This window comes from Brienomyrus brachyistius, unplaced genomic scaffold (assembly GCF_023856365.1).
Source record: "Brienomyrus brachyistius isolate T26 unplaced genomic scaffold, BBRACH_0.4 scaffold74, whole genome shotgun sequence".
NCBI lineage: Eukaryota > Metazoa > Chordata > Actinopteri > Osteoglossiformes > Mormyridae > Brienomyrus > Brienomyrus brachyistius.
In genome coordinates, this window is record NW_026042349.1 from 37264 (window position 1) to 50988 (window position 13725).

Sequence of the window (13725 nt, forward strand, 5' to 3'; positions counted from 1 at the left end):
CACCGTGTGGTAGGTGCGGCAACATGCTGCATCAGGGAATGCTCCCCAACCTGGTGCTTGGGCTGCCAGGAAGTCAATTTTTTGATACATTGCTAAGTATGAAGCTTTTCAACATTTTGCATCTCCACAACGCAAAACATGCATTTTTGTGATTTGGGTGCCCGTTTCGCTAAGTTTGCATATGGGGACACTTAGGTTGCTGAAAAATTGAAATTTTGACGTGACAGTTTTTCAACATTCTGTATCCCTGAGAAGCAAAACACATTTACTAGAGCAATTGGATTCATGATCTAAATTTAACAAAAATGACAAGTTTCCTTTTTTTGTAGGAAATTATACCCTTTTAATTCATACTAGCATCTACATAATGGTTGTTGAATACTTCACAATATATTAAATTGAGATGGTACGGTACATGCATACAATCCAAGCTGTATGAGAACCCACAGTCACCAATACACAATGAAAAACAAATAAAATCCCTCAAAAAAAAAGAAAAAAATAAGCCATGAAACAGTTGAGTGCTGTATAGACAAGCACATCAGCTTTAATACAGCGGGGGGCTATAGGGTTCATCTCCAGCAATGTCTCGTTTCTTATCGAGGAAAAAGGGGGAAAAGTCACAGTCACACGCGAGTGCCACTCACACGAGACATCACTATAAACACTCTCTCGTGATGCTTTGCCAGAAAGTACTCATTTGCTGTGCCTTGCTTGAGCCCCAGGGGTTAAAATAAATGTTTTGAGACATGTATTCCTGTAGATCATTTCAACTAAAACTTCCAGAAATGGCCAGATATCCACAGAGATTAACATTTAGCACACTTCACCCACCATTACCCATGTGAAACGTTTTAACCACCTGACGTGACTTTTTGTGCATTACAAGCCCTAAGTCCCTAGTGTGCCTGAGCACCAATGGGAGACTTAACAGGGTTACCCCAACAGTCATTTCAAGCAGCCTTAACCACATTTAAGTGTATCAACAAAATTGTTTATACCTTAGCAAAAGGTAACACAGCTCAAGAATGCACACTACTCAAAACATTCCTTTTGCTTTTGCAATTAAAGAAAAGGAAAAAAAAACATTACTTTTAATATATTAACATTGCTGGAGTAAATTTAGCGTTCCTAAATCAAATCTGTGTAATCCATTGATTTCTCTTTCACAGAAAGAACTTAGATACCGGGGCTTGACAAGGTATACAGTAAGCAAAGGGAGTGTTATCAAAATAAAATAATAATAATAATAATAATAATAATAATAATAATAAGACATTCAAGTACAGTAAGATTTCTGCTTGAAAATACAAAACTATGTGGGAAAGCATTAAAATCATGTGTCAATCAGAATGGCATTAAAAAAAGCTGAAGTGCTAGATCACCTTTTGTTCCTTCACCAAACATTTACCAGCACCACTGCTGTCTAGAAACAGTTGCCAAGGTGGCCGTATGGGCAGCGCCCAGCCTACTGAACAGGATGACATCCCTCTTCAGTGAGAGGGACTATGGCTCCTTGTGTTTCTGGGTACCAGACTGCAGCTAAGCTCCTCTTACAGCAGCATCTCAGATGTTGCACAGAGGCAGTACAGCTGAAGTCACGCCCCCTTACTCTCCATAATCCTGAGTCAACATATTGCTTCTCTTCGACGTTCATTTCTTCTTTTCTTCAAAACGTTTGCATTAACAGAAAAAAAAAGTTTTACATCCACAGACACAGGAAAGCCTTTTAAAGGTTTTCTTTAAATATATAAACTTCTCCATTAGAAGCTGGGTCAGCTTTTGCTTTTCAGTTTTTTAGTATGTTTTTAAAGATTTTATTTCTAGTGTGCATATCTTTCTCCATCATCATACATTAAACATGGAGTCTTTTTGGGTCCAGACTGATCAAAGCATCCATTTGGTGCGTTTAGTCCACGGCCCTTTAAAAGGTAACAGCTGAGGTCAAGCTCAGTTGTGCTGCAATGTATTGGACTCTATAGGAGGGGCAGAGTCATACAGAGTGTCTGTGTCATGTGTGGGCTCTCCAGCAAGTGTGCATGGGTTTGACAATGTCCCTGCTCCACAGTCACAGAAAAACCTATAGTGAAGAGAAAGTTATTAATATCCCTGAATGGAACTATTAAAAGTCACAATGCAGTTAAATTCTTGCACAGTTCAAATGTAACCTATTGACTGTTTATTACAAAGAACTACTAGGCATGAGCAATACAAACTGACAAAATGTCATTTTCATGATTATGAACATATCATCAGTTTGAGTATTCTATCGTGATATAGCCTAAATACTTGTTTCCTTGTGTAATTAACAGTTGCGTACAAGTCTGTTGTTTGTATAATTCTATTTAGTGCAGCTGCACTAACCTGTCGTGCCGAATGAACTCAACATCATGTCCTTGATGGCACTTCTTGATGCAGTTCAGGCAGATGGCATTACGGTCTTTGGTGTTGCATGTGTGACACCTACAAGAGATGAAATGGAGGTTTTGATTGGTGATATGCTCATCAGATAAAAATGTATGCTGTTGGGGGTTGGGGGCATTTACCTATAAAAATCGTGCATCGGGTAGCTGGTGTAACTGGAAATCTTATACAGGCACTGCCCCCTAGAGACAGCTTTTTCAATGGCATCTTGGTTGTTCATTATCTTGTTATCTGTGGAGGAAAATGCACAGTCAAAACAACTAGAAACTCAAAATGCTAATGTTGGAAATATCCACCAGCAGATGACCTCTGTATGAAACTGTACATGGAACATCTTATAGTCCCTCCTCTTCTTTTCTTTCTAGATTTAAACTCCCATCTGGAGGAAATATCTGGTATTTTTAGAAAATCAATGCCCTCTACCTGTCAGTTGGACTCATTTCCTACTTATATGGTTAAATCCTGTTTGCCCTCTCTTTCCTCTCTGGTAACTAACATCATGCATTCCTTCCCTATTGCTGGTCTCATTCCTTTATCTCTCGAAACAGCCATCATAGAAAGAAAGAAACCTGGACTCTTACAACATAAATTTTCTTCCAATCTCAAATTTACCTTTCATCTCTAAAATCACTTGAAAAAACTGTCCAGCCTCACACCTACTCTCCTAGTAGGTGGTAGTGTAGTGGATTTAAGCTGAATCTTCAGAGTAGCAACAAGTCTGTGGTCAGAATTCACAAACTAGGCATTTCTGTAGACCCTGCAGTTTTGAAGGAGCTTCCAATGTCTGCCAGCGAGGATGTGATCGATCTCCTTCGCTGCACCACCAGCATTGGAGTACCAAGTCCAATGATGCGGCTCAGGGCAATGGAACCAGGATCCAGCGACGGGCAGCCCCGACCTTTCGCAAAGTCAAGGAACATGGAGCCACTCTCACCCTGGTCTCCAGACCCATGGGGACTGAAACAGTCCTGAGAGCCAGCCCTGTCAGTGCCAGTGGTCACTTTGAAGATGTTACCCATAACCAGAGTGTCACCTCGTGGGCACTCTTCAACCACTAAGTGAAGTTGTGAGTAAAATGTCTCCCTCAATGAGACATCACTTAATGTGATCAGAGCATATACTGAAACAACAGACAAGACACCCAAGGAGTGCCTTAGCCGGAGTCTCATAATACACTCATTGAAAGGAGTGACATCAGACACCATCAGGAGGAGCCGATCTGCTACAGCAATGGCTACTCCCCGAGTATGGCAGCCATCAGTCTGACCAGACCAAAAGTAGGTATACCCACCTACAGAGATCCGGCCACTCCCCAGTCTGCGGGAATGTTGCTACCAAAATGCGGAGTTTACGAAGCTTCCCCGACAGCAAAGAAAGATGACAGAGAGAGACAAGATGTTCCATGCGCCCACCCAGATGGGCCACATCAAACTGGGACCCAAGGGCCGCCATGCAGCAGGCAACGCCTCAGCACCACACCAGCCCCAATCCTCAACAGGCCTGACACTTTTAGCTCTCTGACGGTTTCAACTCATCTGGGTATGAGGCTCCTGAAGGCCTCTCCCATCCCCTTCATGGTGCATGCAGCTTTCCTTTGGGTAGCTGCAGCAAAGCTACTCCTGTGGAGAGCAGACGGGTATCGTGCCTTTTTATATCGAGCAGTTGCGAGTTGTTTTATGGTGGCTGGAGTGCAAATCCCGCCACCAACCCCCCAAATATTTTTCCTTGCAAGTAGAAGGATTGCTTTCAGGGCTGGATGCAGTTTAACATCATACCCAGGACATGTTCTTGACACCTTAAGATTTAATAAAAAAATTTATAAAATCTTAAAGCTGACAACACTGCTATTCTTGTACCTGCTCTAGTTATAACTGATATTGATTATTGTAATTCTATCCTCTCTGGTCTTCCTCACTACCTCCTCCACAAATTTCAACTGGTACAGAATGCAGCTACCGCTTATATCATTACCAGAACCCCTTCTATAGAAAACATCACTCCTGTCATTTAGCATCTTCACTGGCTCCCTGTTAAATATCACACTGAGAAGCAAAATTTTAAAATCACTTTCAAGACAATCGATAATCTGGCACCTCTGTTTCTCTGATCATCTACATATCTCTACTCTTTCAGCCTAGCTAACCAGCCTAACCCTAACCCTAACCCCTCATCTCAAACTCTCTACTAAAACTTTTGGAACGTTGATTTTCTTCCTACCTTTAAATCTCACCTTAAAGCACATGCCTGTTCTGTATAGTATTTCAATGTTGTATTAACATTGGTTTTATTGCAACTATTTTTATTATATATATATATATATATATATATATATATATATATATATATATATATATATATATATATATATATATATATATATATATATATATATATATATATATATATATATATATATATATATATATATATATTATGTGACTGTTCGGTAATGTGTATATAAGGTCCTTGAGTGTCTTGAAAGGCACCTAAATATAAAATGTATTATAATTAAAATCAGGTCTGGTCTTTCAAAAGCCATAAACGTATGGGCACAGAACAGAGAAAGGAGAGGAACAGAGCAGAGTATTCAGTTACCTTTCATTGTCACATTGACACCAGAGGCGAGGAACAAGCCTCCAAAGCGGTTGTTGAAAATTTGATTTCCTTCCAGAGTTGCAGTGGCATGATTGGTGATCTCAATCCCTACAATACAGAAACAGCAAAGTCTAAAATCTTATACAGTGGCTTGCAAAAGTGTTCAACCCCCTTGAAAGTCATGACGATTGTCTGAAGTATAAAATTTATATACACAATTTTCTCAAAAACACTTTTGAGTACTGTTGAGTACTCTTTTGCGCCAGTATATTTTTCAAGGCCCAAATAGATCAGTTGTTTTAATATCATTAAAAAAACAAGAAAATCATTATAAATGCTGTTTGCCTAAGTATTCAACCCCTATGCTTTGGAAATTGCAGGTTTACACAAATGACAAATTAATTATAACTGACACCAAAATGACCAAAGTTAAATATGATTAAGTACTACTTAGTCTTGATGTTTCCCCCCAAATACGAAAGAGGCCCTTTGGAAGGGTAATTGTCTTTCTTGGACAATCACTGCAAAAATTAAGACAAATGAGCATTCTCCTGATGTGACTGAAGTCACTGCAATGCAGAAGGCAGGAAATGGCTACATAAAAATACCGACGAGACTGAATGTCCCGATAAGCATTGTTAGATACATCATCAGAAAGTAGAAGGTTCATCACAGCACCCAGACCATTACTAGAACAGCAAGATGTCGACTGGTGAGAGAAAGCAATAAGAGTCTCGCATTAACACAGCACGTTAACGCCGATAACGGCCCACCATTAATTATAATATTCATTAATTTAGGTAAATCTTCCTCATAGCCCAGCCAGGCCCACACACGCTATCCTGCTGCATCCGCCCTGTTTAACACTCCCTCCTTGTAAAATCATGTAGCTACCATGCTTACCGTTTCAACTACACTCCTCCTGCTCACTCTGTCTCTGTCCCTCCTTGACTTCACTGTCAGATACCTGCTCCTCTGCCTGGGTGCCGCCATGACTAGTCACCTCTCCTCCATGTGCTATGTTCACCTGTTTAGTGTCGTCAGGTAACGTTACTGTTGGCTTGGAAACCGAAGCTACAGCACTAAACATGTCGGTTATTTTTGCACATGTTGAGGCATCAACCTCTAGATTTTTTTTTTTTTTTTTTTGGCCCGCAACTTCTCTGCACCCCCCTTGCACTTTTGCTTCTCCATCCTAAATCCACTGATTTCTGGCTCTGAGCCACTGACTGCATCTGGCACAAGAAACACAGGGGGAGGGGTGGAGCCTGTTAAGAGATGATTAGGCCAGCCCAGTGTCAGTATAGAAAATGAACCAATGGGCCGATGTCCCTGCTTTATGGGCCGGTCCTTGGCCAAATAATTCATATTAAATCGACCAGCCCCCAAGTGCGTCGGCCCACCAGGCATTTGCCCGGTATGCCAGATTACCAGTCCAGCCCTGAGCTCAGGAGCAACTGTTCTTTTCTGGCGCTGAGTAACGTTACCGACGTTAGATATTATTAGGTATTTCGCCCCGCCGGTGTTTTTTACGGAGTTAAACGCGAACAGAAAACGCAGCTCACTGCCCATAACAATCGCGCTGTTAATAAACAGACAGGACAGACAAGCACTCACGCCGACCAAAATAAGAACAATAAATAGAAATAACACAGCCACCCACTAAACAATTAAAGCACACAAACACTCAGAATATACGTTCCAAACACCCCAAAAACAATCACAAACAATCCCAAAACAATCGCTGCAGCTCAACACCACTCTCTCGCAATATCCCAGCAATCCCAGGATCAATTGAAGATCCCTTATTCTTCAAATGGTATGTGTGTTCGGCTTCTATCTGTCTATTAACATTAAATAATATTTTTCATATTGAGTAACGTGAGCACCTTAACTAAAACTGGCTGTGAAATCATGCTCAGTGGTGTGCAATTTTAAACCAGAATCTGACCTGTGCATAAGTCTGTGAGAATATGATGAAAAATCACAAAAAGTCTGTGAGAATATGATGAAAAATCACAAAAATGATAGCAGTTGAATAAAATGTATCTTTGTCTCAGCCCTACTTTACAAATTTGTATCATAAACAGACCAGATTTGAAAGCAGCCTTGCAGAAGGTGCAGTAAATGCAGGTAAATGTATAGTTGCACTTCTTTTCATTATGACTTGTTTAGACATTATGGGAAAGTAAGAAAATAATTGTATTTAAGTACATCCTCTACTTTGAACATACGAGTATTTACCGTTTTCTTATGCGCCATCGCTTACAGTCTATTTTCCTAAACGCGAGCTGACACCGCGTATCATACAGCATACATTTTAATCGCGGATGATTTAACCGCAGATATTTATCTGATCTCCATCCCATTTATGTTACCCTGGAACCGTCACACCGGGAGAATGTTATAGGTTACGACATCATCCCTTCTGTGCTGGCCTTCGCGAGCACATGTTTACATCTCTCTCATTGGCCCAACACGTGAACGCCCCCACTGGGCTATTGGTTGAATTTCATATCAATTCTTTTAGGTCTCGGAAGACGTGGAGTATAACAAAAATGGCGCCATGTAGATGTCGCTTCTACTTTCTTTTTCATTATTTGCAATATTACCATAATTTAGATGGCGAGTAGTGATTTTTCAGAAGTTTACAGAACGTCGTTCATAGCTAGACTTGCATGCTGGATGACTGTGTTGTCGTGTCGCTTGTATTGTTTTTAAAATGTTTATTTTTGCTAATTCAGATGCATATCCAGGGTTATAACGCATGCGGTTATTTTTTAACATTGCTGAAATCAGTTACTTTTATGAGGCGTTTTAAAATCCGTGAGTATAAAAACAGTTTTGCCGTTAGTCCTGATTTAGAGAATAATCATTTGTTTTCATAATTTTTTTTAGACCCATTTACGATAATCGTTACGTTGTTAGCGGCGTGCCTTGGAGATGAATGGCAGAGTGATACCAAACACGCCTTTGGCCGTAGACTTCTGGCAGGTGCGGAAGTGTGGCCACGTACGTCTCTTCTTTCTATCTCACATGCACAGTGACCATACGGTGGGTTTAACATCTACGTGGGCTAACCGACCCATATACTGCTCTCCGATCAGCGCAAAGCTGCTCAAGCTTAAATTGCAGGTGGGTTCGGCTGGGCAATGGATGGGGTTTCTGACGCTGGTGTCGGGAACCAGCATAACATCACCAGAAAGAGCTATTTCAGCAGATCTGTTTCGCTTTTCGGAAAAATTGTACGAAATCACGTTCATTTGTCGATTCTTGAAAAAGTTCTTCTGTATTACATATTTACAAAAGAGGTAGAATCCCACATTACATTTTGAGTACTTTAGTGGTATTATATTCAAACATGTATTAATACGCGCTGGTTAATCATGTCTCCCGTTTTTGTTTAGAAAAATATAAAATTTCGCTTTTAACTTTGCCTTGTATTTCAATGTAACCTTTTTAGGACACCTGAAGCCAGAAAGTGCCCTAGAAGTAGGGTATTGTTCCATCAACTTGGGTACTACTTTTTTCTTGATAAATAAGGTCATAAAGCGATAGAGATTTTAGGAAAAACGTTTCTCATGCACAAACCTGCAGTTTTGGAAAAAAACAGGGGGTAAAGTTGATTTAAAAAAATACTAAAATACTAATTTGGGGTCTATCTGTGGATCCCCAAAAGGTTAGCTCTCTGGATAGCTGGACATGAATTAAGATTATGTAAAAATGTATACTTTTGTTAAAAGGAGTGTAACAATAAGTGATTCTTCAGATCTTTTATTTCCATTATTATATCATGCAATGCATAGAAGTGGGGTCTCCAACTCAGGTAAATACCCGGAACTGGTGTGGCTCATCAGAAGCCAGGTACAATAGAAAGCCTACAGGACAGCAGCTTTCCAGGACTGGATTTGGAGATCCCTGGTTTACAGAATTTGATATGGTGTTCCAATTAAATTAAATTATGATAAAATAAAATCTAAAAAGGAATTGTAGCAGTTACTTTAATAACAATAATAATGTTTTATTTACATACATACCACAGGTAAGAGAAAAATGGATCCATGCTCTGGAAGTGGGCGAGGCACACAAGCTCCCTCTAGATGACATGGGGAAGGAGACGCTAACAGTTACACTCATGGATGCCAACCACTGTCCTGGGGCTGTCATGTTCCTCTTCCAGGGCTACTTTGGCACTATCCTCTTTACAGGTGAGTGTGCCGGGGGGGGGGGTACCTTCACATTGTTAAGAATTGTTTTTGTAATGCTGTTTTTCCACAAGCTTGTTATGCTGGATTGTTTGAAAGAAAATATCCTAATTCTGTGAAATAAGATGAAGCTCTGTTTGCTATTTGCACAAGTACCAGTACAGTTATGTTGGAATGCATATTTTTGGATTTTCCATCTTGCTCTCCTGTAGGTGGGCAGAAACACACACAGGTGTGAGTGAAGCTTGGCATCCAAGCACATGGTTAGGTCATTTGTGTAGTACCCCCGGAACGTTTTGGGGCCTTTCTCTGGTACCCCTGGAACGTTTTGGGGCCTTTCTCTGGTACCTCCGGAACGTTTTGGGGCCTTTCTCTGGTACCCCTGGAACAATTTATCAATATTTAAAGAGAATGTCATAGGAGTGCCGGTCATGTGTTGTAGGCCGTAGGCCACAATCCGCCCATGTGCTGTGCTGTCATTGATGCAAGTGGCCCACGGTCGCAGGGGACTTCCGTTACACGGCAGCCATGCTGCGGGACCCCAGCCTGAGGAACCACATCAGCATCGACGTGCTGTACCTGGATGACACGCACTGTGACCCCACCCGCTCCCTGCCCTCCCGCCAGCAGGCCACCCAGCAAATCAAGGAGATCATCCGGGCACACACAGGACACGACGTGGTCATCGGTGAGATCCCCGCTCCATTTTCTCTCAGCTGTCTGTCCAGTTCTGTTTTACCTCCCTTCCAAGACTATTCAAGTCCTGTTTTGCTTCCTTTTGTAATAGGTGCAGTTGTCTGCATTTTAAAGATGGGGCAATTATGGGTTCTTATGTTGATTTTATTATGTGCAGTGTATGGTGCATTCAGTAGCCTGTGAGGTGTGACTGTGTGAAGCATGGCTGCTTTGACGCAAGTCCTGCTCTCAAGTTAGTGCCAGAATAGTTTTGCTTCTGCAATTAGTGGCCCATATATGCTTACTTATTTGTATGCTCCTACAGGCCTCTATACCTTGGGCAAGGAGACCCTTTTAGTGCAGCTGGCCCTGGAGTTCAGGACATGGGTGGAGGTGAGCCCCGAACGCATGCGGATTCTGCATGTGCTGGAGCTGCCTGATGTCTTTACCACCGAGCCTGGCGCTGGTCGAATCCGAGTGGTGGACCATTCTGAAGTATGTGCTGCGAACCTGCTGCTCTGGAACCGGCAGCGACCCACTATAGCCATTCTGCCCACGGGTCGACCGGTAATCGCCACTCACCCCAGCGTGCATGTTGTCCCCTATTCTGACCACTCTTCCTTCCAAGAGCTGGAGGACTTTGTCTCAGCCCTGCAGCCAGCCTCTCTGGTGCCCATCGTAGGGCCCTGTGTGCCCCGGCTCTCCGCTTTAGTGTCGCCCCGCAAGCGATGCCGCCCCACCATCATTCCAGAGTCTGTCCGCCGGGGCATGATCCAGGGACTGGAGCAGGAGTCTGCCTGTTGCTCCCGCTTGGCCATAACGGCGCGTCCTGCTGCCAGTGGTGTGGTGTTTGACTCTCCCCAGAGGGCTCAAGCATCCCCCTTCAGATGCAAGCCTAGCCCCTCTGATGAACAGGACTCAGATGTAGGTGAGGATGGACAAGGTGCTCATTCATTCCTGCACCACGCAGTGTCTGAGCTCGGCCCTGGGGACACATGGGCACCTAATGGCACCGCAGGGCTTGTGGATGACTTGGAGATAGCTGACAGTTTTTTCCTCAGCCAGCTCACTCCAAGTGACTGGATGCTTTACCCTCCGGGCCCCCTGCTGAGCCTAGGCCCATCACTGAAGCCTAAGAGTGGCCAGCCTTCACCCAAAGGTAATGGGTATCTTCAGCCGCCCACCATGTCCCCAGAGAGGGGGAGGAAAATTGCTGGCTCTCAGGGGGCTCATGGTAGTGTTGACGAAGACCCAATTCCGTCCACTAAACTGCATGACCCAGAGATGATTCTGTTAGAGGAGCCCTTGACCTTCCTTGATGAAGAGATACATGGAAGGTTTGAGTGTACTGGGTGTGACTCCATAAACAATTTCCGCCTGGTCCCTTGGAGCACATGTCCAAAAGAATGGAGCACCTTCCACGGCGCTGTGGAGCACTTCCTCATGGCCTGTAAAAATTAGGTTATAGGCTGCTGTCATTCTCCATGTTCCTCTGTGCTGTGATATAAATCATTGCCAATTTCTAATTCAGGAAGCTCACCATTTCCACAATCTTTTAGTTCACAGTGGTATAATCCATGTCGGGTCATTCAGGAAGCTCTTAGTGCCAGTATTGTTCCCTCATTTGTGAAGGAGCAGGACATTGTCTTCTCTGAATAGTTGTATTGTTTCTGTACATTAATTCATTTGTTTTTTTGGAATACAATATGGAAATGTTCAGACACTACCTTCATATTTTTATAAGTTAGATGAAAAACTTCTAGTTGTCCAGGGCACCTGTATTCTTTATGCTTGTAAAATATACTTAATATTTCTTGTCTTAATAAAGGCTTTGGCTCATGTCCTAGAGTCGTCTGAGCTGAATAATTGGTTGTCTGCTTGCCAGCTGTGGCCCTGACTCACTTTGTATTATTAATAACATGCATTTTCTAACACTTGCTTGCATTATGAACAGTGACCTTGTCATGGGATTTTACTTATAACATTAACTTGTTGTCTGAGAGTGCTTGTAATAACTCTGTCCTTGCTGCTACATAATGACATTTTCTTAAAACAGCCAACAGAAACCTAGTGGTAAAGGACCGTTACCTCTGGAGGACCAGCTGCATTTTTTAAATACAGTTTTATAGTGCTAAATATTCCTAGTATTTCAGTTCTGTTTACACTTGTACCTGGGCATTCATTGGAAACTCAGCCAAGCTCCACGTCCTTAAGAGATGTGTGCTATTTGCCCTATTAACATCATCTGCTCTATACTATCATCTTCGTCCTGAGGCTGATCGGTGTCAAAACCAAATGTTACAGTTCCCTTTTACGATTAAATGAAAAAGTATAGTATTCTGCATTAATAGTAACGTTTTCTCTCAAGAATGTAAGAAATTACAGAAAACTTTATATCTATATAGACAAGTAGTGGCACTTTTCCACTGGCATCAAGAACTGAGCCACACTGCGAAGCGACTGATTTCCATTGTAAATTATAAGGATTTCTATTAGTACCTGTAGTTGAAAGAGCTACGGCAGGCTGCTGAACATTCTCTTACAGAGCTCTGCAGCTGTGGAATGGTCTCCCAGATAATTTGTGAGATTCAGGCTCACTCTCAATATTCAAGTCTAGACTAAAGATACATTGGTTTAGTCTAGCTTATAGGGACTGTAGTTCTAGCTAACTGCTCACTGCCAGTCAGGCCTGTAGTGTGAGGTGTAGAGCTGGGTGGGGATCGGTGTCATTGGCTTTGGATGAACTGACCTGTCAGTGCTGTCATTCCCCTTGTGGAACTGGAGTGCTGATGTTTCAGGGACTCCCCATGCCTGCATTCCCACCTCCCTCTCCTTCCTACTGATGCTGCCATGGCCTTATCTGTCGGAACGTATGTTTTGCCCTCACCTAGCCATTTGCACTGTCTCTAGTGTCCCTTACTTTGGCTAATTGCACATTTTATTTCCCCTACTCCATAGGTGGAAATTAGCGGAAGAACGTTTTAAACTGAATTTGAGAAAACACTTCTTTACACAGTGTATATTTAGTGATGCCTCTACTACCTATGATGTATTTCCTGTCTGCCCCCCATCCCTGTGATGTCTCCTTCCTTCCCTGCTGCTGTACCACTGTTCATCCTGCCATCAGAAGCAGTATATGTACCTGCCTGCCTACATCTGCCTGTTCCCAGCTTTTGAGACTGAAATCTTAAAGTTTGGACAGCACAAATTAGGACTATACCATCTTGATCATTTGACTCCCTCTGCCGGCCCCTGGAAGATGGACTCCCCCTTTAACTCTGGTTCTTCCTTTTAGGGAGTTTCTCCTTGCCACTGTCACCTCTGGCTTGCGCACTGGGGGCTTTGGACAGGGATAATGTAAAACACTTTCAGACAATGTTATGTGGAAATTAGCACGTAGTAAATCATAGGTGGCATGGTAATGCAGTAGTTAGCACTGTTGCCTCACACATCTGGGACCAGGGTTAGAGTTTCTGCTATGGCTTCATGTGTGTGCCAATTGCATGTTCTACCCGTGCCATTGTGAGGTTTCCTCCAGGTACTCTGGTCCTCCCCCCACCACAGTCTAAAAACAGTATGAGGCTAGTGAGTTAAAACTTGTCCATAGGTGTCTTTGTGTGAGTGGATGGCGTGTGAGTGGATGCTGTGTGTGAGTGGATGCTGTGTGTGAGTGGATGCTGTGTGTGAGTGGATGCTGTGTGTGAGTGAATGGCGTGTGAGTGGATGGCGTGTGTGAGTGGATGCTGAGTGTGAGTGAATGGCGTGTGAGTGGATGCTGAGTGTGAGTGGATGGCGTGTGAGTGGATGGCGTGTGAGTGGATGCTGT

The 13725-nt window shown here is 42.8% G+C and overlaps 2 protein-coding genes across 4 annotated transcripts; one reads left to right on the forward strand and one right to left on the reverse strand.

The window, feature by feature from the left end:
• Positions 1-345: 345 nt before the first annotated feature.
• On the reverse strand, positions 346-6155 carry LOC125726703 (F-box only protein 11-like). The gene is made up of 5 exons (XM_049003101.1): positions 5923-6155; positions 5020-5127; positions 2547-2655; positions 2365-2463; positions 346-2080 (listed from the first exon to the last, which is right to left on the reverse strand). Exons 2-5 carry the CDS (start codon positions 5024-5026, stop codon positions 1951-1953), a joined length of 345 nt encoding a protein of 114 aa, XP_048859058.1. The 5' UTR covers positions 5027-5127; positions 5923-6155; the 3' UTR covers positions 346-1950.
• A 1398-nt stretch (positions 6156-7553) lies between these two features.
• dclre1b (DNA cross-link repair 1B) lies at positions 7554-11742 on the forward strand. Of its 3 annotated transcripts, XM_049003075.1 has the most exons (6): positions 7554-7845; positions 8064-8154; positions 8483-8536; positions 9062-9227; positions 9730-9912; positions 10225-11742. In XM_049003075.1, the coding sequence occupies exons 4-6, from the start codon at positions 9125-9127 to the stop codon at positions 11358-11360; spliced, it is 1422 nt and encodes a 473-aa protein (XP_048859032.1). In that variant the 5' UTR covers positions 7554-7845; positions 8064-8154; positions 8483-8536; positions 9062-9124; the 3' UTR covers positions 11361-11742. The 3 variants fall into 3 exon arrangements, with proteins under 3 accessions (XP_048859032.1, XP_048859030.1, XP_048859029.1); XM_049003073.1 differs by lacking the exon at positions 8483-8536; XM_049003072.1 differs by lacking the exon at positions 8483-8536 and having other exon boundaries at positions 7554-8154.
• The last annotated feature ends 1983 nt before the right edge of the window (positions 11743-13725 follow it).

Coding starts and splice junctions, on each gene's coding strand:
- LOC125726703 (XM_049003101.1), bottom strand. Junction 2,464..2,546: donor CCGATGCACGATTTTTATAG/GTAAATGCCCCC, acceptor CATCTCTTGTAG/GTGTCACACATGCAACACCA. Junction 2,081..2,364: donor GAGTTCATTCGGCACGACAG/GTTAGTGCAGCT, acceptor TCTTCACTATAG/GTTTTTCTGTGACTGTGGAG.
- dclre1b (XM_049003072.1), top strand. CDS start 7,963: ATGAATGGCAGAGTGATACCAAACACGCCTTTGGCCGTAGACTTCTGG. Junction 8,155..9,061: donor TGCTCAAGCTTAAATTGCAG/GTGGGTTCGGCT, acceptor TACATACCACAG/GTAAGAGAAAAATGGATCCA. Junction 9,228..9,729: donor TGGCACTATCCTCTTTACAG/GTGAGTGTGCCG, acceptor CCACGGTCGCAG/GGGACTTCCGTTACACGGCA.